This window comes from Sarcophilus harrisii, chromosome 1, assembly GCF_902635505.1.
Source record: "Sarcophilus harrisii chromosome 1, mSarHar1.11, whole genome shotgun sequence".
Lineage (NCBI taxonomy): Eukaryota > Metazoa > Chordata > Mammalia > Dasyuromorphia > Dasyuridae > Sarcophilus > Sarcophilus harrisii.
This window is the reverse complement of record NC_045426.1, coordinates 192,818,664-192,844,510: the sequence shown is the minus strand read 5'-3', so window position 1 is coordinate 192,844,510 and position 25,847 is coordinate 192,818,664. Positions and strand designations below refer to the sequence as shown.

Sequence of the window (25,847 nt, the reverse complement as noted above, 5' to 3'; positions counted from 1 at the left end):
TCAGTGTCTTTGAAAAGAATAGTATCTTTATAAGAAAGGATATACCTTGTGATATGAAAGCAAAAAGAAACAGGCCAAGCACCTAGAGTAACAACTGGGAATTGGTTAAAGACGATTTCCAAATTAGAATGGTGCAGTGGATAGAGTAGTGGACAAGAATCAGGAAGATATGAGTTTAAAACCCATCTCAGAAATTTACCACCTCTGTGACCCCAAACAAGTCATTTAACTTCTCTGTTCCTGAATTTCTTTATCTGTAAAATAGATATAATAACAGCACTTACCTCCCAGAATTGTTATGAGAATAAAATGATACAATTTTTAAAGCACTTTGTAAACCTTAAAGTTTTATAAAAATGTCAATTTTGGTTAATAGTAGCTATTATTGTCATTACCCTTATTCTTATTATGGTTTTTACTTATTTACTAGGTAACCTTTTTAAAAATTTCATCTTATTTTGTTTTGAGACTTGTTATTTCATTTGTATGAAATGCCTCTACTGAGATCACCAACTCAATTCTTAAAGAATTGTAAAATGCAATTGTTGAGGTCAAAGTCAAAAACAGATCCCTATGGTCACATGTTGACTTAGAAAACCAAAAGTTAGCATTATATCTATGTTATACTGTATTTTTATTTATTTCACTAAACATTTCCCAACTACATTTCAACCTGGATCAGGCCATACTAGATAGTTTTGTGGATCACATCGGGCAGAGCTGTAGCCCATGAATTTGTTACTTCTGACCCAGGTACTAAGAATTAAGTAATTTCCCCCAAGATCACATAACTCTGTATTAACAAAGCTAGACTATTTGTTTACCAGGTTTTCCTGACTCCAAGATCTATCATATATTCATTATGCTATAATGCCTCTTGCACTTCATCTTTACTATTATTTATTTCTTTTCTTTCAATTTTTCTTTTTCTCTCATGGAATGATGACAGAATACTGAAAATAGTTTTTCAATTGCCCCCTTGTGCCCAGAGATTAGCCAGCAAGAACATTCCACATAATGTCTTTTGACATCTAGATTGATTCCTAGCATTATAGACAAATTAATTTGGAAATTTTATTTGCTCAGAATCACAAACTAGTTTTATGGTAGAACATCCAGTACAGTGCTGTCCTCTGTCAGTCATTAAATGAACACATAGCAAGTGTCTACTGTATTTTATGTCCTGTACGAAGTGCTAAGATTACAAAGAAAAGTAAGAGTGTTTTCAAGGAATCCCACTCTAATTGAGGAGAGAGCATGAAAATAACTATGTACACATACATTATATACAGGACAAATTGAAAATCATCAACAGAGGAAAACCACTAAAATTGAGGAGGAACAGAAAAGACTTCCTGAAAGAAGGTGAGATTCTAGCCAGGAGGCCAGTCAAAGGGCAGATGCCAGGAAAGAGAGTATTTCAAGCATATGGGATAGCCAGTGAAAATATTTAGAATCAGGATATAAAATGTGTTAAAGAAATCTAGCATAAATGCTCGTAACTCTTTCCCAGAATCACACCAACTTTTTTTGGAGGGGACTTCAAGTGGTAACTGAGGGTTGGGGATATTTTTCTCTATTGACATCAGCTTGGGCTCTTAGAGTTAGGGAGCAGTTACTAGCTTCCCAGTTCCAATTAACCACCTAATATTGATTCATTTTTACAAAGGGATGTATATTTCAAAGACAGAGCAAGAAGCAACTACAAATATTTTCATACATACCTTAAAGGAAAACTCCTGGAACACTATAGTCTCTGAGAAGAGAACAGAGTTCCTGAAAACTGAGCAATTAAAGTCAAAAGAATAAGAATTTAACCCTTTTTATAGCTAATTTTATTCTAAAACAGATGGAAATTTTAAATTATTGTTAAAAATTGTAAAGATGTTATATCTTTTTGACATCGCTTTTTGACAATATGTAAAATAGGAAAAATCCATCCAAATAAATTTATTATTCTTAATTTATATTATTGTAGTCAAAATTAGAAAAAAATATTATTGGAGTATCTCTTTTTAAGTGCTATATGAAGCACTTTGGGATAGAGGGGCTTCTTAATATTACTTTAAGATTCTAAATCATTTACAACAAATGTTTAGACTAAAAAACATAAATAAATTTCAAACCAAATATTTCAAAATCATTTCTTTCATGTTTATGCATCAATTCCTCAGTTATGTGTCATTCCACAAATGTGTTTTCCCTGAAATGACAGCTTTGTTTTTAGTATTAAATAACATAGGATTAGTCTGCCTGAGGGACCATCTGTTGTTATATGTCCCATCAAGGCAATTCTAAGACATTCAGAATTGTAGCCCATGGTTAAATCTTAAGAAAGGACAAGGACAGACATTCTCCATCAAAAGCTTATGACTTTGAAATCCTTCAATATGTGTCAGAATATAGCTTGACATCTGTCTAGGGAAGACAGGATGTTTTTGCTTCATTATAATAGAACTGCTTGATGTTTAGATAGATGAGAAGAGAAAGTTGATGTGTGTGTGAGTATAAGAGAGGGAGAGAGAGAGGGAGGAAGGGAGGTTGTGCTAAATAAAGGAGTGAAGAATGTCAGTGAGATTCATTGGGGGAAAACTAGAACAAGCTGAAATTTGTACCAATTTTTCAAGAGGTTGAGTGACATGGAATGCCAGAAAAGAATAAGGAAATAAAGCTAGATGGGCTTTGTGTGTGTGTGTGTGTGTGTGTGTGTGTGTGTGTGTATATGTGTGTGTGTGTAACACATTCCAGTACTTATCCTAGAAATTCTTTGAGATCCTATTTTTTCAACCAGCTTGTAATAAATGCAACTAGAAAGTATTCAACTTATAGATTTAGTCTCTGATGATGGGCAGATGTGTTTACAAAAATGTGCCAAGGCAGTGTTTAAAATGAATATGTTGTTCATTTGGATAATGATTAAAATCTTATAACATCCAAAATACTTGGACTTCTTAAAAATTTGGGTTATAGAAATGGAATCATATTATCTTCTCTCCCAAAGCTAAAAATAAAGCAGAGATTATTTTTAAATATTGATATTTATACTCCCCAAGCTATGGATCTCAGGGGTAAAAGTCAATAATCTCTGCTCCTTCATGTCATTTGTCTTGACCAAATTAAATTTTATTTATGTTGATTTAATTTACCATTCTAGTAAATTAGCTAGGTGGCACAGTGGATTGAGTGCCAGGCCTGGAATGAAGAAGACTCATCTTCCTGAGTTCAACTCTGACTTCAGACACTTCTTAACTATGTATCCTGGGCAAGGCACTTAACTCTGTCTCAATTTACTTATCTGTAAAATGAGCTAGAGAAAGAAATGGCAGACCACTCCAGTATCTGTCAAGAAAACCCCAAAGAGGTTTACAAAGGGTCAGACACAATTGAAAAAGAACTAAACAAAAAACTTACTCAATTATTTTTTTATTTTTTATTTTTGTTAAAGCAATTGGGGTAAAGTGACTTGCCCAGGGTCATACAACTAGGAAGTATTAAGTCTGAGGCCAGATTTGAACTCAGGTCCTCCTGTCTTCAAGGCTGGTGCTCTATCCACTGTGCCATTTAGCTGCCCCAATTTAGCCAATTATTGACAGAATTGAATTACTTAGCCAACCAGAACAAATGAAAAGAGGATATACAGACAGAATATTTATAGTTATATAATAATGACTACAGAAAACTGACCTATGAATATTATCCATAGCTTATATCCTAGTAGATGGTACAATTATCATGGGTTATACATTTTACTACATTGTTCATATGTTCATATATGTTCAGATATGAAATGACTGAACAAGAAAAATTTAAATACCAAGATTTCTTGCCTCTAACATTAACCTAAGGATTTAAGATTTCTCTGAATAGAAAACAATGAATCAGTTTCATATTTCAAAACAATTCATGAGATACATTTATAGTTAAGATGATTTACATTTTTATAATGCAATTAAAAACATTTACCATGAATGCAAGAGATTAATTTGTTTTGTTGTAGTAGAATTTGGTTAAAATTAACTACATTGCTAAGATTTACATTCCAAGTGTTCAGGATGTAGAAAAATCACAGCTACCCACCCAGTCTTTCATATGAGAGAGATAACAAGGGAAATTCAGTAAGGAAAGAGACTATCATGAATAGACCTTCACCTCCACTCCTTTTCCCTTTCTGATTCTTAGATCTTTGGTGATTTTATGTGTAAAGTTCAAAAAAGCTCAATATGGTAACAGGGTATGGTGCACATTTTTCTGGAGGCTGATTTTTGAGAGTAGGTTAACTATATTTAGGCAACTGAGATTGCCATTCTTTGCAAAAAAAAAAAAAAAAAAGGGGGGGGGGTAAAGGGGTAGAAAGAAGATTATCATTTGAATCAACCACTTTGTTTTTTAACAGATGAGGAAAATTGGGGCCCAAGGAAGTGAAGGGATTTTTTTAACTTTGCACAAATAATAAGCACTCACAACTGAGATGGCCTAAGGATCACGATTGCGTCTCATATTTAATTTAATTTAATTGCAATTGATAGATGATAGCTGATAAATACTATGGAGAGAGCAACTGATAGAGACAGAAAACAAAGAAATTCCCTTTTGATCAGAATTACATTGAACTTCTTATAAATAAAGATTTATTTCAACAGGCCAGATACTAGACAATGGAAATAATTGTGTTAAAGGCAATGCTGTGTGTGTGTGTGTGTGTGTGTGTGTGTGTGTGTGTGTACTTTAGCAATTACTAAATGTTTAAATGTGACGATTATGCTATGCATTGAGAATACACAGATAAAAATGAGCTAGTCCCTGACTTCAAGGAACTTACATTCTTTTATAAGGCATTTCTATCTCCATTTTCCTTCTGTTTTTATTTTTTTTATCATAGTCCCATATGGAGCTACTGTAGTCCTCAGTATAGCAGTTGGGAGGCCACAAGAGAGTATATCAGAATCAAAGTACTCTGAGGATCTTGATTTACTTTTAATTAAATTTAAAATTGCAGTAAAGCTATTTCATGTTCTGAGTTCATTCTTATCAACTTAATTGGGTGGGAGGGAGGGGAAGGTTTTAAGGTTTCAACATCTTTCCTATAAGATATTTCTGCTACTAGTTTGATCAACCAGATTTCTTCATATCTAGGCAAGTCATGAATAGAAAAAAAAACTAATAGGAAATCTGTGTCAACTGTAATTATAGCAGTAAATTATCATCAATAAATAAAATTTGAAAATATTGTATTTGACAGAAAAAAATACAAACTTAATTCTGAATAATACTAAGAGAATTCAAATGAAACGTATAGGCTCGTTAACCTAAGCAATGAGAAAATGTATCACCATTTCAATATCTAACAAATCTTATTATATATCTCTGTGCTATATTAACACCTATTTTTTTTTAGTACTAGTTAGTTTTTAAACATCCCAGGAATATCAATGTGTATTTATTTGCCATGGCTCTTCCAATAGTGCATCATAAAACATTAGCAAAGCAAAATGAAATTTTAAATTGAAGATTTAATTGCAAAGCTTGTTGCATATATTTTAATAAGCAAAGAAAAATCACAGCAGGTGCAGCACGTGATGAAGAGATTCCATGAATAATTCATGAGGAAAATCACTTTTAGATAAAATTTGCAATAATATCTTCCAAGTGAGATCGGTAAAAATCAGATGCTGTCCTTGTCAATTTGTTTCAGATTGGATTCTAAAGGTCACCCCCTAACACAATAGTATTGGGAAGTAATCTTTTCTTTTTCTTTGATGTCATTGTTATATGCAGTATTTCCAGAAGAGTAAGCTGTTTCAGAACCACTAATAAAAAATATGATTCAAGCAAAATAAAGGTATTCTGATCAGCTGGATGTAAATAGGATTCTTCAAGAAATAACCACAGGATCTTTCTATAACTACTAGTAAAAGCATTCTGTAAGTAGCAGATACAAAAACTATATTGTGAATTATTTAAAGCACAGACTTAGTAACACTTGTGCCTCAACTTTTACTCCCTTCTGTACAGACAGAGTAGAGATAGAGTGAATGTACATGCATATATAATATTAAACAGGAGTATTTGAGTTTTTTCTTTGTCCCAGGCAATATTACAATGGAGGTTTACTAGAAATGTTTGATTATCTTCCATATTGTATATTAACAAATATATTCAAGAACATATACCTTCCAAAATTTATAAAAAAAAAAAAGAAGAGATACATAATTTATATCTATACATAACAAGATTTTCTTTCTTATACAATATACCATCCTGGTAGCTTTTCAGAGTTATGCTGGAGCCAGTTCGAACTGTCTTGGGATGGTTGATTGTTCAATTTTCAGTGTGTTTATTTATGTCTCAGAAATTGGCAAAAGCTACAAATTGGATCTTGATTTATTATTTTGTTCACTGTTTACACCTAAGAACATGCTAAAATGTTGGAGAAAATTTTGAGGCAGATTAAATTTAAAAGTGTGCTGAACATATATTTTTGAGAGTTGCTTTCTTAAACATTACCAGCATACTCCTACATTAATTCCATCTTTCATTTAATGGATATAATCCAAACTTTGATGGTTCTAAACTGAGTAGAAAGGGCAATGAAACTGTTTACCAGGAACTTTGAAGTTGTTTTTATTTGGGGGGGAGGGGGGACAGGCGGGGAGAGCGGGACAAAAGGAGAAATCATTGCTTTTGGTTCCTATCTTTGTCCAAATAAACATACATTTGTGTGTGTGTGTGTGTGTGTGTGTGTGTGTGTGTTGTGGGTGTGGCTGGTTGGTTGGTTATTGTTTGGGGTTCTTGAAGAGGACCAAAATGACATCATTATGTTAGAGTCAAGTTAGTGTGTTTCATTGTGGCTGATCAGACCAACATGAGCTTGGAATGCTCTGCCACAGGTTGGACATAAAAAGTCCCTATAAACACTTGGTGTCAATTGTCTAACTTTGTATATCTCATGTTTCTTCTGAGCTAGTTCAATTCTGCTTTATTCATAGAACACAGCACCTTCTCTGACGAGGGCACGCCATGCTGGGCGGTCCTGTGCCAGGCAGGGTCTCCCATCTCATACAATAGATTCCAAAGTTCCTTAAGAGAGACCTTGAGAGTATCCTTGTGTCTGTCACTTTTTCTGATCATACTGTGAGCATCTACCCTATGTGAGTTCTCCATAACACAGTCTTTTTGGCAAGCATGCATTTGTCATTCAAACAATGTGGCCAGCCCAAGGAAGTTACATTTTCTGCAGTAGTCTGAATGCTTGGCAGTTTAATTTGAGAAAGAACCTGTCCAATGTCCAGTGTCCTGTACCTGATCCTGCCAGTGATCTTCGCAATCTTCCTAAAACAATTCAAATGGAAGCAATTCAGTTTCCTGGCATGGCACTGGCACATGCCCAGGTTTCCCAAGTATATAACAATGAAGTTGGCATAATGGCTCTGCAGATGTTGGGTTTAGTGACTCTAATACCTCTCCTCTCCCACACTTTCCTTTAGAGCATCCCAAACAAACTAGGTCTGGCAATATGTGTGTCAGCCTTCATTATCAATGTATCTATCACTGAATAGTATTCAGCCAAGATGAGTGAATTCATCCACAGCATTCAAAACTTCATTTGCTGTAACTGATGGTTGGTTCCACCTATGGATGATGTGGGGCTGCTGATAGAACACCTGTGTTTCCTTGGAGTTAATTGTAAGGTCAAAATTAACTCCTGAGGTGAATTGAATGCCCTGTGGCAATCACACTGGGGTCTCTCTCCTGGTCATTCCTGGGAAGATTCTTGCTGCAGTTGTCTTTAATAGGCTGATCCTACATCTGGAAAAAGGTCTTCCACCTGAGAACTGATGTGGTTTCAGAAGGGGCCGAGGAACAGTTGGTATGGTGTTTTCTGCCCAACAACTCCAGGAGAAATGACAGGAGCAGAACAGATCTCTGTGTGCAACATTTGTAGATCTGACCAAGGCTTTAATACTGTCAACAGCAAAGGCTTATTTTATGTTATGTCAAAATCTGGTTGCCCAGAAAAGTCAGCAATTTCATGATGGCAGGTTTGCCCGGGTTTGGACAATGAGCAGTACTCTCAAGCTTTCCTAGTCACCAGTGGAGTGAAACAAGGCTGTGCACTTGCTCCCATGCTCTTTTTCCATGTTTTCAGCCATATAGCCAACCATTCAATGAGGACAAACGTCATCAAATGCAGCTACTGCACTGATGGCAAATTCTTCAACTTGAAAAGTTAAAACTGCAGCGGAAGGAATGTTGGTACACTGTACCAGTACTTGGACTTTTTGTTTGCAGATGATAGTGCAGTAAATACAGGCTCTGAAAGTGAAATGCAACAAAGCATGTATATACACATATGTGGATAAGAGTGCTAGGTCTGGAATCAGGAAGATACAAGTTCAAATCTGGGCTCAGACATTTCCTGTTTAAATCACTTAATCCAGTTGGTCTCAGTTTCCCCATCTGTAAAGTTAGCCATAAGAGGAAATAGAAAACATTTGCCAAGAAAATCCCAAATAGGATCACAAAGAGTTAGACATGACTGAAGCAACTGGGCAAACACCATAACACTTATATGTGTACATGTGTGCCAATGTGTATATGTGTGCACACATACATATATAGGGACATGTGTATCCATATATATGCATACAAAAAGCCATTCACACATACACATACTTATAAGATCTCTATTTTAGTCCTGGTACTGCCATTTATTTACTTTATGACACAGTAAGTCTTTTAACCTGTTGAAACCTAAATTTTCTTATATGCAAAATGGAAATATTACTATGTGCTTTGCCTAACCATTGGGTTGTGATAAGTATCATGATATGATATAATGGTCACAAAAGCATTTTAAAAAGCTATTTTTAAAATAGATAAGCTGTAATTTTTTATTATTACTAATATTCCATTAAGGATTTATAGGAAAACATGAACAAGAATCACATGAAATATTAAAAAAAAAAAAAGTATGAAGGATATAGTATTTACCTCAAAGGAAAAAATAACAATTGTTGTTGCTTGTCCTTCATTTTTGAAGAGGACCATGATTCCAAGGAGGTGATGCCATGATAAATGAATTGGATTTAAGTGAGAGAGCACTGTGCAAAGTCATCAACCTTACTCTCTCCTCTAGAACCATCTGGATATACATCCAGATATACATCAAAATGACTGAAGATGGCCCTAGATGCAGTGGGAGACCTTGGCCTTTTTACATTAAGATCTTTCCTGGGTCTCAATTTAACATTTGTAGATCTGACCAAGGCTTTGATACTGTCAGCAGCAAAGGCTTATTTTATGTTATATTCCCTCTTATAGGGATTAAGACTAGATAAGAAATAAGGCAAAGAATGGCCTCATTGAACAAGAATCCTATGGGGTTGAAGGTACAAAGGATCTATATCCTTTCTTCTTCTCAAAGTGACAGACATTTAAGAAATCACTTGTTGATTGATTGCCCCTGAAATACTTGGTTTTTACATGATGATGTAAATGTAAAGTGAAATTTCTGATATTTTATAATTAAAATAGGCTATTAAAACACATTATTTAGGAAAAGAATAAAACTGTTGAATAGAACTGTCATTCTTTACTTTAAACAAAAGAGAGAAACATTTTAATTTTTGCAATTCAAAAAAAATCAAAAAACTGTGATCATTCTGAGAAACTCCTGATGTGGATACTGTACCACATACTAGATAAATCCTGAAGCCTATGAAGATTAGGTGAGCTGGTGACAGTTCATATGTGTCAAAAGGAGGATTTAAATCTAGGTCTCTGAATCAGAGGTCTACCCTCTATTCACAATGTCAGGTTGCTTCTCACAAAATATTTGCAAAAGATAAACACAATATTTCAAGAAAGAAGAGACAGCATGATTCAATGGATAGAGTGCTCGTTTTTAAACAGAGAGTCTGTGTTTACAACCTGACTGCCAATTCTGCCTCTGTGATCTTGGACAACAAAATCACCTCTATGGTTTTCAATTTCCTCATCTATAAAATGAAGAAGTTGAAAAAGATGTTTTGAAGGTCTCTTTCAGTTCTAAATCTATGAAGCAATAAAACCTGAGATGTCTCAAAATCTGCTTTTTCAGCTACCTGCCCCCCACCCTAAATTTTTTTCCCATACACTAACCAAATTTCCTTGTATTCCTCACCAACTCTCTTACTACTCTTCTATCCATTCTTCCCTATTGACAAATATTCTTCCCATCTCCCTCATGAATATTTTTCCAACAATCTCAACTATTTCCCCTTTCCTTCAGTTCCTTCTGCCTGAAAACTATCACTGTCAAAGTCGCAATTACCAATTTTGATTTTCTATTTTGTTTTATAATGCGGGTATGAGAGAGAAAAAGACAATGACAGACAGAGACAGACAAAGACAGAGAGAAGTCATGCCAGCAAGGTTTGTAAGTATGGAAAATATTTTAAAAATAAAGTATTATATATAAATGGAGATCAGGAATTATGGATTCATTTATGAATATAAAATGAAAATTAAACATAAGAAAATTTATGGATATTTCAGAATGTTCCAGAGTTTATATGGCTCTCTAAATAAGAAACATATCCAAAAATATTTTAGCACCAAATTTACAGTTCATAAAGCTTGCTTCTTTTATTTATGATGGTCTGAATATACAAATAATATATTTTAACACTGATATCTAAATCATATAATTGTGTAATAAATGATTGTATCCCTTTAAAGAAAAGAGTTTTGAAACCATATTAGCAAAGAGATCATAAAATATGGACCACTGTAGTTGGAAAGTCTAACTCATATTAATGCTAAACTACAGGACTAAGAATGGAATAAAATGTACTTATGGAACATTTAGCAGTTAATGAAAGATTTACCTCATCAGAGCAAAAAAAAATGGTATTCAATAAAGATATTCATTAAAAACACCAAAATGATTCAGTTGAACAGAGTATCCTACTATTGATTATGCTGCTAAGTCAGCTATCCAAAGCCTTAGGACCTACTTGGAGATCTACATAGCTTTTTAAGTCTCAGACATGCAGGAAACCACATCAGGTGAGCCTTAATACTTTGAAAAAATCAAGACTAGAGAATTTATTTTAAGGAAAAACACTAGCCTTGCCCACAGCTGCCACCATATCATAACTATTAAGTTTTTAAGGTAAAAAGGAACAAAGAATAGTAGCAGAAAAAAGGTACAATGAGCCAATTACAATTTGGGGTATTCCTTATGATATGGGAGTAAAGAAGGGATTCAGGCTGAAAATGGTTATGGTGATCATAACATTATTCAGTGGGTGATAAAGACAGAGAAGATAAAGAGTCATGAAAAAATTCCATCGATTTTTGCAACACCATAAAGAAATTACAATTGGATAAGCTGCTCAGCTAAATACAATACATATGAAAAATTGAATACTATAAAAAGTTAAGACTTTCTGCATGAATAAACATTTTGGCCTTGGTCTGATTAGGCATTAAAATGGATAAGGCCTGTACCTGTGATTTCATTGATTCAGAAGGAATTCCTGAAGGAAGAAACTACATCTAAAAATGCAGGTCAGCATCTTCTCTGCAACTTAACTCATGAAAGTTTTCTAGAGTATTGAGATGTTATGTTATTTGCCCAGAATCATATATCCAGTATGTGTCAGGGACAATACCTGAACCCAGTTCTTCATGGCTTTGGAAGGCAGCTTTCTATCACTAAGTCAGGCTGCACTGCTAAATAATTATACCTGAATTAAACAGAACACAAAGTTCTATGTTTTCTTATAGGTACAATACTTTGAGGACAGATAGAAGCATAGAGCAGTAGATGTGGAGTCAGGTAATCTGACTTCAAATCTAGCCTCAGACCTTTACTGACTGTCTAAAACTGGGAAAGTCCTTTCATCCTTTTACCTTAATTTCTTCAGCTGTAAAATGAATTGGAGAAGGAAATAGTAAGCCATTCTAGTAACCTTGCCAAGAAAATCATAAATGAGTTCACAAAGTGTCAGAAAAGACTGAAAATGATTGAACAACAATATCTTGATATATGGGAAAAATCAATATAAAGGGGATCATCTAAGCAATTGATTGCTTGCCCATACCCAATAAATTTTCACAAAAAGTCAGAACATTCCACCCATATTTGGGGGACCCTTTTGTGAAAAATTTATAGGAAATTATTTTTAAGAGTTGGATGGGCTGAAAAAATCGGATAGATTGCAATCTGTATCTTAAAAAGAGCCATCAATGATATCACAATTTCATTAAAATATAAAAAATTAAAATTAAAAGTACTTTTACTTTTTAAGAAATTTGTTGCTGCCTTTTGTTTTTCCATCATATGAATATCGCCTCTCTTCCCCTTAATAAAGTTGTTCCTTTATAGGAAAATTATAACAAGTGCAATGTTACCTGCAGTATTCCACTGCTATAATTAGTCCCTCACCTCTAAAAATCATAAAAATGTTAAAATTTCTAAATCCACCTCTCATTTTTGCATATGTTCCTATAATTCTTTATAGGACATTTCAATAGATCTGTGATGTCATCAAATGTGGGCACCTATTTCAATACAGTAGAACAGAAATTGGCAAATTATGATGACTCAAAAACCAAATACAACCTATGCTGTGTTTTGATATGGCCAAATTTTGGTATGAACTAATAACATTTTTATGTTTTTAAATATTACATTTTAAAATTATATGTTAAAGTATTTAAGTATGCTATTTAATAAAATGTGTTAAAATATTATAGACTATAATATTCATGCCTCTCATTCTATGTGTGAGTATTCTCCAGGTCTGCCCATAAATGTTCCACAGCATGTCTACCCCACATCCTGGGAGCTTCCTTCTATTCATCTTTGACATTATGTTGGTACAAATGTAGCACAAAGGCTGTTCAGCTCCTTGTTACAAACTTTTCAGGGCATACTAATCTCTGCTGACAGCCTTTATTTTTCTTACTATCTTTTTAATGTGCAATTCATCCTTAGACTCATGCAGTCTATTTGTGCTCTCCATGTTCCTATAATCCATTGTCTTCTGGGTGACCCGTGATGTGAAGGCTTCAGAAACTGAAGTCTTTTATGATTTGTAGCATTACTGAAAGCATACCAATGTAAAAAAAAAAAATAAGCTTTAGTTTTAGGGGAAAGATTTGAGTTCACTAAAATCACTATATAATTTCCCCCAATGTAATCTAGTCTACTCTCTTTCTCCTATTTAATTCCAGGCTGACTTCACTGACTGCAATGTCTACTCAAGTTATACTTTCTAATGGATGAATTTCATGGGAAATCCATCCAACTCAATATGACAATCTATATAAAATGCATTTTTGTGTACTTACTTTCTCCTATGTGGTTAGACAAAATACTATTAGGTGATTGGTAATCTTATATAGAATATTCTATAGTTTTCTAGATTCAAAAACAATCATCAATTTTTTCCATTTTTTTATTAAAGCTTTTTTTTTTTTTTTTTTTTACAAAAATTATGTATGGATAATTTTTCAACGTTGACCCTTGCAAAGCCTTCTGTTCCAAATTGTCTTCTTCTTTCCCCCATCCCTTCCCCTAGATGGCAGGTAGTCCAATACATGTTAAATATGCTAAAATATAAGTTAAATACAATATATTATATATTTATACAGTTAAATTGTTGCCCAAGAAAAATCGGATGAAGAAGGAAAAAAAACTAGGAAAGAAAACAAATTGCAAGCAAACATGAGAAAGAATGAGAATGCTATGTTGTGGTCCACAGTGAGCTCCCACAGTCCTCTCTTTGGATGCAAATGGCTCTTTTCATCACTGAACAATTGGAATTGGTTTAAATCATCTCATTGTTGAAGACAGCCATGTCCATCAGAATTGATCATCATATAGTCTTATTGTTGCCATGTATAATGGTCTCCTGGTTCTACTCATTTCACTTAGCATCAGTCCATGTAGGCTCCAGACCTCTTTGAAATCATCCTGCTGGTCATTCCTTACAGAATAATAATATTCCATAACATTCATATACCATAATTTATTCAGCCATTCTCTAATTGATGGGCATCCATTCAGTTTCCAGTTTCTTGCCATTACAAAAAGGACTGCCACAAACATTTTTGCACAAGTGGGTCCCTTTCCCTCCTTTAAGATCTCTTTGGAATACAAGCCCAGTAGAAACACAACAATCACCAATTTTAAAAGAAAATATATTAAAAATGGTTATTACAAATATATGAGAGATAAGTTGGGAGGAAAAAATCTTAAAGATAGTCTTCTGCTGAACTAAATTAAATGTTGTTTTCTGATAAATATATATATTTGTTTCCCAACAGAAAATTCCATATATTCTCCAACAAATATTTTTATTGAGGAACAATAAAGATTCGGTCTTCTGTAGAATATAATTTACAAAAATTTGCCTATTTCACTCTCGTACCCTCATAAAAGATGTTCTTAAAAATGTGTAATCTTTTTCATATAAAAATTATATAGAGAGGAAGAAGTAGGTTTGTGAGATCAATAGTTTTCTTGATTGCATTTTTAAATAAGTTCTACGAATTTGTTCCAAGAGTTTAATATCCTTGCCTCTTTCAGTTATCTTAAGAAATAACTGTACAATGCCTTGAAAAAAAATGTTACCAGAAAAGACCTCCTCTGTGTATACTTTATTTACTCCAGATAGTCTTCCCATCCTCATTTTCTTTAATGATTTTTCTCCTTTCCCATGCAGTTCATCTTAGGGACTAGGATGTTAAAGTAAAAATGAAGTGGCACCAGGGTCAATCTTTGAAAGAAGCCCTTGTCATAGAAATCTTCAAAGAACATTTCCGTTTATCATCTGTTTATTGTCTTCTTTCCAATTTAATCTTTAAATATCCTTGGGATGGTCTGGCTTTTGGTAAATTTCTTTTTCATTTCACTGCTCCACAAAATTTTACAAAAATTCTATATTTTAAACCAGATTTGTCTTTGTCACAAATTCCCACTTGGCAAAGTCAAGTATTTGTGGGGTAAGGTCTTTCATGGCTGCTTATGATGACAACTGATTTATAATGATAAAACTTTTTTTTTAAGTAATGGAGATAGTTGGTTTAATCTGTTCTTTTATTCATTTCCCATGTTGTGGCATCAACTATTTAGGATGAAAGGATCATAGATCTTAGATATAGGATATGAAAGGGGCTTAAAGATTATCTCTTTTTACATATGAAAGAAGCAGAGACCCAGAGAAATTAAGTTATCTTCAGCAAGGTCAGAACTAAGTGACTCTGCCCAGATGACCAGTCTGGGATATAAACTTGGACCATCTGACTCGCAATCCAGTGTTCATTTGAAATATGTGAGGAGTGCAGATGTTTAGTAATATCTATTACTTCCTTTAACTTCAAAAACTATTTTATAGCTACCTTGTTTTTATATTACAGTCATTTCAAATATCATTTCACCCATTCCCCAAATAAATCTCCCCTTGTAACAAGAAAAAGCTGTTAAACAAAAGCAACTGACATAGAACCACATCAGATTGATACAAATTTTGAATATGAAGTTCTTCATCTCTACAAGGAGAGGAAGGATTTGCTTTTTTCCATGGATCAAGATTATTTATTATAATTATATACCAATCAGTTCTTTTCATTTAAATTAGTTTAACTATAATAATTGCATTACAATTATTGTATTGTATTGTAATTATAATCATTGCACCTATTTTCTTTTTTTATTTCACTCTATATACTTCATACAAGTCTTGCTGTAGTTCTTTGAATTTTTCACATTTATCATTTAAAATGCTATTAGATTCTATTTCATTCATATGTAATAGGGTTTGAGAACTGACTAGCATCCAACAATTGCAAATGAAAGAGCCAAGCATTCCTTCTATTGATCTGCAAGGGATTTGGAACTATCATAATCCTTGAGCCTAAAAATGAACTTTAGTCAAATAGTTCTTAAAGGGATACAATCTTCCATGCAGAGACTGAAAGAAATGAATGAAGATTTTAAGAGTTAAAAAGCCATTAGAGTGAAAGAGACAGAAGTTTATGAATGGAGTAGAAATAAATTGGTGGCCAAGGGAATAATAACAAAATAAAGAAAAACTAAAAGAAGAAAGTCAAAAAAAGATTACTGACACTGTTACCCTCCCTTACATTTCAGAAAAGAAGATTCAGACCTACTTTCCTAACTATGCCCATCTCTTTAAGTAGAGAGAAGGAAGTTCCTCAAAATCATGCTTTTTTCCCCCTAAATCCCCCTCCCTGTGCCAGTACAGTAGCATCATATATGATATACTCTAATCACAACATTTCTTAGATGATTTGTTTTTGTCAAAAACACAGAGGACAGAATAAATATAAAATAGACAAAATTTTACATTAAGGAAGAGGGCCAAATTTCTGTCTAAATGTTAGCAATTTTTCTAACTTTTTATTATACTACTTTTTCTTGTCTGATTTAAACTCTTTACAGAGTTTATTTTATTTTACAATAGCAGAGAAGGGGATCACATGGATATGAGAGGCCATTATATTGTTGTTGCTGTTGCTGCCGCTGTTATTCAGTCATTTCACTTGTGTCTGACTCTTGGTGACACCATTTGAGGTTTTCTTGGCAGATACTGGAGTAGTTTGCCATTTCCTTCTCCAGATCATTTTACAGATGAGTAAACTGAGGCATATAGTGTTAAGTGACTTGTGCAAGCTCACACAACTGGTAAATGTCTAAGTATTCATTTGAAGTAAGGTCTTCCTGACTCCAGGCTTGACACTATTCATTGGGCCGTGTAAGCTAACAAGTAAGCTAATTCTGAAACTTGGATTGGCTAACTAAATACCCAGAGAGAAAGGAAGTAAGGAGAACTGAATAAGAGGAAAAATAACAAACTCTAAACTATCCTTCAGAGAGCCTTGAATGGATTCAACTCTGCACATATCCAGCAGAGAAGAGGCCATAAATTAGAGCAGCAGCTGGTCAACTGTCCTTTACAACTATACTCATGCCTATGATTATTATGCATAAGCCAACTTGTCCAGCTATTCTCCAATAGGGAAACATCTACTTTCACATGTTACCATTTCTATTCTTTTAAAAATTGGAAACATTTTCATTTTTACATTAAAAAGTTGATGATATGTTGGTCAGCTGATTCCAAAATGGCTTTTATATTGCTAAGCAGTCATTTCCCATTTGTTAAAAAAATCAGTTTCATTTTTTGTCATGTTATTTTGTGATCATCTTATTTAGAGCTTCCAACTCTCTTTTTAAAGAAAGTATTCATGATTCTATTGGCATATATCCTTTATCACTTTTAATTGTCACATACAAACTATTTTTCCAACATTTATTTCATCACTCAGTGATCCATATTTGTATTGAAGTAATTGTGTTCTCTTAAAACACATAAGAAGATAGGCATACTATTTTTAGTAAGTAGGATAAAGGAAGTGAAAATGTTTCATCTTCATTTTCTATCAGTTGAAAACACAGAACTCAAAAATCCAAGGGAAGATGATAGAAGTTAGAATCATATAAAAGTTGTGTACAATTGATGATAATCCAGCTCAAAGCTGAAAGGAACAAGAAAATAATTAAAAACTATGAGAGTTGGGGGGAAAAAAACAACTTAATCATTTTCTCCAATCCAGCTAGTTCTTAAACGCCACTCCTTTAATTCAATTCAAATCAATATGTATTTATACAAAGACAAAAATAAAATAGCTATTGCCAGGGTTACTTAAAAGAGGTAGAGGAAAACACTAAAAAACTGGGACACCAGGAAAAGTCTCATATAGGAGAAGAAAGATGAGGAGACAGAACATTACAGTTATGAGATACAGTTTGTGCAAAGGCACAGAAAGGGAAATTAATAGGCAAGACCAAGTAAGCTAGTTTGGCTGAAATGTACAGTTAAGATTGAGAAGTAATGAGGAATCAGTGTGGAAAGATGGGCTGAAGCCAGATGGTTAAAGATTTTAAACACCAGAAAAGGCTGTATTTTATTCCAGAAGGAACAGGATGTCCCTGTAGCTTCTTGAGCAGCAGAGTGATGTGATCAGTTCTATGTTATAGGAATATAACCCTTTGCCAGCCCAGGTAAATAGAAAATGTTTGGAGAAGCCTCTGCTGGCAGAAAATTCATAATTTCAAAGGAGTAAAGAGATTTGTTTAGGAAAAGCATATGAGGCCACAATTCCAAAGGATTCAGATTAAAAATGCTATACACCTCCAGAGAGAAAACTGATGAACTGTTAGTGTAGATTAAAGCTTTTTCACTTTTTAAATTTTTCTTGCTTTTTTTGGCAACATAGCTAATGTGGAAATATGTTTTACATGACTTCACATGTATAATGGGTATCATATTGCTTCCCTTCTCAATGAGTGGGAGAGGGGAAGGAAAGAGGGCAAGAAACCATTAAAATAAATATTTTTCTTTAAATAGATATAAATAATAATCAGGGATATAGGGAGGACAAATAAAGATAAATAAATTTTAATTAAATAAAAATGTAGTCTAATAAGTAAGGATACAGGGAGTCCAAATAAAGACAAATAATTTTTAATTAAATAAAACTATCTGTTAAAAAAATAAAGAAAAATATGTAGAGGTAAACAAGAGGATGAAAATACACCAATGATAAAATAAACAACAATGTTACTTCAGTGTCCTATGATCCTATTCATAATAGATGGCCATAGGACAAAAGGTAACAGGAGGCCTTTTTTTAATACATGATATTTGCCATTATTTCTTAGACATATAATTTGTTTTATGAACATAAGCAATATATCAGATGCTATACAAAGTGTAGAAGTCATAATTCCTTTTCATATCTTATATTTAACAGGCAATTTATATAACTTGAAAATATTTAAAATATGGACAATAATATCAGCAAAAGCCAAATAATCAGTTAGTGCAAAAATCTATTAGTATCCATCAGCATAAAGGAGGACAAAGAGAGAAATGATACTGATATGGAGTCAGTGGAACAAGTGAAAAGCTTTTAATATTTGGAAAAAGATACATTCAGGAAAAAAATGTTAAGATTTTTGAAAACCAATACAGTATACTACTCAAACTACAATTATAATAGAAGAAAAAAAAGAATGAAACATTTTAGAATATTAACAACATACAAGGTAGGGTGGCAACCTGTCATAGCTGAAATTAATATAGACTTTGCTTTACATGGTACAGGAGCTTTGTGACCTTGGAAAACTCAAGTCACCTCTCTGAAATTTAGTTATCCCATTTGTTAAATAAGAGCTGCCCTGTCTACCTCATAGGGTTGCTCTGAGGAACAAATTACTTAATGTGTGTGAAAATGCTTTGAAAACTATAAAACACAGTTCAAATTTAAGGTTATTATTAGAATAATATCCTCAAGATCCAAAAATAACCAGAGGAAGCTTTTCAATATGTTGAATAGGAGCTCTATAGGAGATTTAGAGTAAAAAGTAAGAAAAGGTTTCTAAGGACTGAATGGACATTGAAAGGTTTTAATCTTTATTAATAGGAGAAACACCACATAAAGAAAAATCACCAACTATTTTAAGGACTGCTATTTAAGGGTGAGGAAGGAGCTATATCTGTGATTTAATTTGGGTTTATATTCAGACATTTAAATTCCCTCCATCAAAGCCAGATCAGCAACTCATGTATGATGTATATATAGTCTTAGAGATTTCCCTCAGGCACTGAGAAATTGACTTCTCCAGGGTCACTCAACTAGTATATGCCAAGGTCTAATGAATCCTATCTTCCCAGCTCAAAGATTAGTTTCCTACCCTCATTGCTACATTGCCTTTATTATTATCACAATATAAATGGTAAAAGTTGTTAAATTTTAAAAGCACTAAATATTGTTACTGGGAGAGATCTCACAACTTCTGATTGACTATATAATAATAAATTCCTTTACCTTCTAGTCATAAAATGTGAGATTGAGGAAAAGTATACATAATAGATTGAAACTCACCACATATTGTAAATTTAAATTGTCCATTTTCCCATAACAAAGATCAAGAAGTGTGACTGTTGGTTTAGTACAGTTCTTTCTTGACATCAACCAGGGCAGCGCAAGTTCCTCAATGCCAGTTGTCTAATAAAAGAATGAGAAAAGTTTAAAAATCAGTCACCTAGATTTGGGAACTACTGCATCAGAATACATTAATATAACAATTATCAGTGATAAAAGGAGGAATTAGAAGGAATGATGCAAATATATAATTACAGATTTCCAAAAACAGGAACCACCTTAGGTTATGCAAACTAACTGATACCTTCATGGAAATCATCCCTGTAACATTCCTGACAAGTGGTCTTTCAGCCTTTCCCTAAAGACTACCAATAAAAAAAAAAGGGAAGCTATTGCTTCCTGAAACAGCTGAGACTTCTGGATAACTTAATTATTAGGAATCTATATAGATATAGATATATATTCTTTCTGGTTCTAACATCTAAAGTCAAGCAAAACAAGCCCAATCTTTTTTTCTCACTTCACAGTCATGGGCACCCAGAAGTGAACATAGTGCTCTAAGTCTTGTGTCTATCTCTTTGAGAATCTGTCATTTTATCTTTTATAGCATAGTAGAAAGGTTCTCAATCTAAAGTACATTATCCCTGAGCATATAAGAAGATGGGGAGTATTTGGTAAATAACTTTATTATTGTATTGAAATTATTTAATTTCTTATGTGCATATGCATAGAAAATTACAATTTATGTCCTTTAAAATTGAATAGAAGATAGGAAGATTAACAGAAAGCCAGATATATACATATAAATTGAAAAAGATTGGGAAAGCTTGACTTGGTAAATGATCTTCATTAATTAATTACTTTATTTGAAAACTTAATCACCCTGAGGCTAATCTTTTAGCAATGAAATCCTTTGGCCTTACATAGAGAGGTTTTTTAATTAAGAGAGAGTCATTTATTATAACGTCAGACCTGTGCTCAAAATATTTCCAAGGGATGCCTCAAAAGTAGACAGTGTACTAAAACTACTATAGGAAGGCTTGTGGCAATATTATATTGTTAATGTATTAGAGAGGAATTCAGAAGTATTATGTAGTAGGCAACACAATGAATTTGGAATCAGAAAGGATGAATTTAAACTCTATGGTATTTGATATAAAATAAGAAATTTCTCATTACACTGGAGAAATCCAAAAGTGGAATTGACTTCCATCAGGAAGTAGGGGCAGCCTTCTTAAAAGAGGTTTCTAACTTCAGATTGGATGAACACTAGTAGACTATGTGAAAAAGAAGATTCTTGCCTACGTCTGGAATGATCTATATGGCCTATGAGATTTCTTACACCTCTGAGAGTAGATGATTTTTAAAAATTACAAATTCATGAAATGGGATGATAGTTGATAATCCTGACAAGGAGCAATAGTAAATTAGAGGCATTTGAAAAGGTACTAAATGGAATCATTCTAACTACATTTGTCAAGATTCCTTGCCCAGGAAAATGTAATAAAGGTCCTAATTCATTTTTCTCTCTGCTTTTAGAGAATTTAATAAAATGCTTTAAATAAAAATAAAATCATTCAAGTCCCAGTTAAACACCCTAATGAAACATTTTTTTTTTCTTCTTTCTGTGCAATCAATGATAATCTCCCTCTTAAGTGACTTTCATAAAAGGAAATAGATTGACCAAAAATGCTTTTGGTTTAACCACTGTTTTATCTTAATATCAACTTTTAGAAACTATGTCAACAGTAATAAAAAAAAAATCCTTACAAAGAGAAAAACTTTAAAGAAATAGAAATTTGGGGGTGGATACATATTCTCTCTTAATAGAGAAAGAAAAGAAACAGGAAGGGAAAACAGGAAGCACAACTTTCAAATTTCTCAGAAAATACAGGTACAATTCCTCCTGTATCAGCCCTAGGAGACTTCTATGGGATTTAAGAGGTTCCTCTCCTCAATCCCCAAATGTGGTAACTACAAGGATGGGGCAGTGGCTGCCCACAGAAGCTCTGCACATGAATTCTGCCCATTTCTTCCATCTGTCCCCTTATAAAGCAGATATATTCACCCTTCTTTCAAATGTATTGCTTCATCCTTACTTTTCAAAAGATTTTCAGCCTTCCCCAAGTCAAATAAGAAAAGAAAAATAAATTGTTTGTTCTTTTTTGTTTATCGATTCCCAAAGATCAAATAATTAGAACACCAGAATCTTTGGTCCTCTCAGAGACAATGTTTTCAGCAACATGCTATAAAAGAAAAACCTCCCAATAATTAAGAGTTATAAAGAAGTAGAAGGATCCTGTGTGAGTGACAATGGATTCACTGTCATTGGAGAACTTTAAGAGAAAACTGAATGTCATTACATATAAATTCATTTGATTCAGTGGAAAGAGCACTCACTGACTCTGGAGTCAGAGGCCCTGGGATTCAAATCCTGCCTCTGATGCTGGCTTCCTATGTAATCTTGTGCAAATCATTTAACATCCCTGGGTCTCAGTTTCCACATCTGTAAAATGAAAGGACTGGACTAGATGGACTAAAAAGCCTTTCTAAGTATAGTTCTTTAATCCTATAAAAATTGCTTTAATCTTTTATAAACCCTAAGAGACAACACAATGCATAGAAATAGGTGAAGAAAGAGAATTTTTTCAAAGATTTAAGCAATCTATGATGGCTTTAACTTGAATAGAAGACTCAGAACCTGCTGGCTTACTTCTAGGCCAATCTACCATCGGCTTGCTGCATATACTAGTGAGAGCATATACATGTGAGAAATTTTTCTCAACTTCCAGTTTTGGGGGGACCAAAGTAAGCAGGAAATCTGTCAATTTACAAAGAAAATGAGTGAATACTAGCCACATGAGATATAACCCTTGAGTTTTTCATTCAAATGATTATATAACCAAATAAGTTAATGTTAAATATTATCATACTTCAAATTATTAAGCCAGAACTGTCCTTGTCTTAGATTTTAGATATTAATAATTCTTTTCTCTATTGTGTTAAACTCTAACTGTCCAAAAGTTCCGCAAAATATACAATCAGAGCTACCACAGCAAAGACAACTTGCTCAACTAATTAAAGAAGCATTAAAATACTGGAATTGTTTTTCATCTAATTTGTATGTAAAGATACCTCTGTGAAATGCAAATTAAGACAAGTCTGAGATACCACTACATACCTGTCAGATTGGCTAGATTGACAGGGAAAGATAATGCGGAATGCTGGAAAGGATGTGGGAAAACAGGGACACTAATATATTGTTGGTGGAATTGTGAATCCATCCAGCCATTCTAGAGAGCAATTTGGAACTATGCTCAAAAAGTTATCAAACTGTGCATACCCTTTAAATCCAGCAGTGTTTCTACTGGGCTTATATCCAAAAGAAAACTTAAAGAAGGGAAAGGGACCAAATGTTTGTGGCAGGTCTCTTTGTAGTGGCCAGAAACTGGAAACTGAGTGGATGCCCATCAGTTGGAAAATGGCTGAATAAGTTGTGGTATATGAATATTATGGAATATTATTGTTCAGCAAGAAATGACCAGCAGGAGGATTTCAGAAAGGCCTGGAAAGACTTACATGAACTGATGCTGAGTGAAATGAGCAGGACCAGATCAGTATATACTTCAACAACAATACTGTATGACCAATTCTGATGGATGTGGCCCTCTTCAATAATGAGATGAATCAAATCAGTTCCAATAGAGCAGTAATGAACTGAACCAGCTACACCCAGTGAAAGACTTCTGGGAGATGACTATGAACCATTACATAGAATTCCCAATCCCTCTATTTTTGTCCATCTGCATTTTTTATTTCCTTCACAGGCTAATAGTATGCTATTTCAAAGTCTGATTCTTTCTGTACAGCAAAATAACTGTTAAGACATGTATACTTATATTGTATTTAATTTATACTTTAACATATTTAACATGTATTGGTCAACCTGCCATCAGGGGGAGAAAATGGGGGGAACGAGGGGAAAAAGTGGAACAACAGATTTGGCAATTGTCAATGCTGTAAAATTACCCATGCATATAACTTGTAAATAAAAAGCTATTTAAAAAAAAGAAGTTAGCACAAAAAAAGATACCTCTGTAATGCTTAGGGTTCTAACCCAAAAATTAGTTTTACAAGAAACTATAGTCTGTAGCTCTCCAGCTTAATATATTGACCAAAAGTATATATTTCTGTCATGAGAACACATTTTAGCTAGCCACACATACACTATTGTGGCAATGAGAAACTAAAAAAATTTACCCAATGCAAAGCTATTACAATGCCCATGTTATGACATCATCTTGGGCTCCATTCCATGATGAAACAGAAAAAATATCACATCTCATGCTTCAGTAACCATAGCAATTTATCTGAAAAAGTTGCAAAACCACATCAGGATCCTAGGTGCATGGATAAGATCCACTGAAATGTTTGTCACATAGGTAAATATGTATATAATAAATGTAGGGTGAGATTAGGGAAGTGACTAAAATAAATAATCACTATCAATTTCTTTACTTTTAAATTATTTAAATTGTTTAATTTGGAAACTTTAGGAATTTTGATGTGAGCTTCTTGTGCTTTTTTCTCTTCATTGAAAAAAAAATCATCTACTCTCTCAAATCTTCCCTCTAGTTTTTCACAAGGGAAATTCTTCTTGATCTTGACAAAGTTAGTCTCTCTACATGTATTTATGATGATCCTCTTCCTTCTCAGATTCATTGTGAGACTACCCCTTCAGTTATCCTAATTAACTAGGCTTCTAATCTCTAACTTTTCCCTGGTTCTTCACTTTTTCTTTTAAATTTATGTATAACTCACCAAATCTTAAAAAAAAGTTTCATGAAATTTGTCTTTCAATTGATCATCTTCTGTTTCTTCTTTCTTCATCAAAACTTCTAAAAAAAAAAAAAGGTTGCTATACTTTCTTTTTTCATTTCTTCTCATCTCAATCACTTATTCTTCTCAACCACATTTGCAATATGGTTTTCAACTTTATAATTTGACTGAAACTACTTTCTTCAAAGTTATGTGATAAATGTGGTTTAAATATAATACCTAAGTCATAAAGTGATAAAGGGGGGAAAAGGAAATACAGACCAATAGTTCTAATGAATATTAATATACAAATTTAAAATAACAAAACAATTGAATCCCACAATATAACAAAAATTATTTACTATGACAGTTATGTTTGTGCAAATTCATGCTAAAAAGCCTTTAAAAAAATAAGCACAGAAAGAGGTCATTTTTGCTTCTAATCACTCTACCTTTCATCTAGCTTTCTTTTTCTCTCTCCTTCATTTGTTTTAGCCCCTTCCCTTAGCCCCCAACTTTCCTGTTGAGTAAAATGAATTTTTGTACCTAAATGTGTGTATATGTATTATTCTGTCTTAAGAAAAAATTCAGATATAAGTTAGGTGTGTTGTCTCCCCATCCCCATTTTCTCATCCATTGTATAAGTTCTGTTTAGAATGTCATTCTTCCTCTCCTTTCACTCTTTTCCCAGTACATATCTCTCTTATCATTATCTCTCTTATCATTATCAACTCTCTTATCATTTGTCAAATTCTGATTTTTAAGGAATTCTTTTCTTCAGTATTTTTGTGCCTTTTTTTGTACCAAGTTCCTTTGTCTAATTTTAAAGGAATTATTTTCTTCAGCTCTTTTGTGCCTCTTTTTACCAAGTGTTAATTTTTTTTTTATCAGTTTTCTCTCTTTCATAGCCCTCAATTCTTTCTCCAATTTTTCCTGTTCTGCTTTTATTTGATTTTGGAAATCCTTCACCTGCCCCCCTCTTTTTAAAGATATTCTAGTAATTTTTTTTGAACTTATGTCCAGTCTGCCTTTTATGCAAAGGCTTTTATTAGAGGTCTTCTTTT

General features: G+C 33.3%; 1 protein-coding gene across 6 annotated transcripts in view; it reads right to left on the bottom strand.

Moving 5' to 3' along the window:
* Positions 1 to 25,847, bottom strand: part of LOC100925754 — a 205,356-nt gene that overhangs the window by 77,994 nt on the left and 101,515 nt on the right. For all 6 annotated transcript variants that reach the window (XM_031968144.1, XM_031968102.1, XM_031968117.1 and 3 more), the window contains one exon: positions 19,966 to 20,088. In XM_031968144.1, coding sequence (XP_031824004.1) covers positions 19,966 to 20,088 — 123 coding nt within the window. The remainder of the gene's footprint in view (positions 1 to 19,965; positions 20,089 to 25,847) is intronic.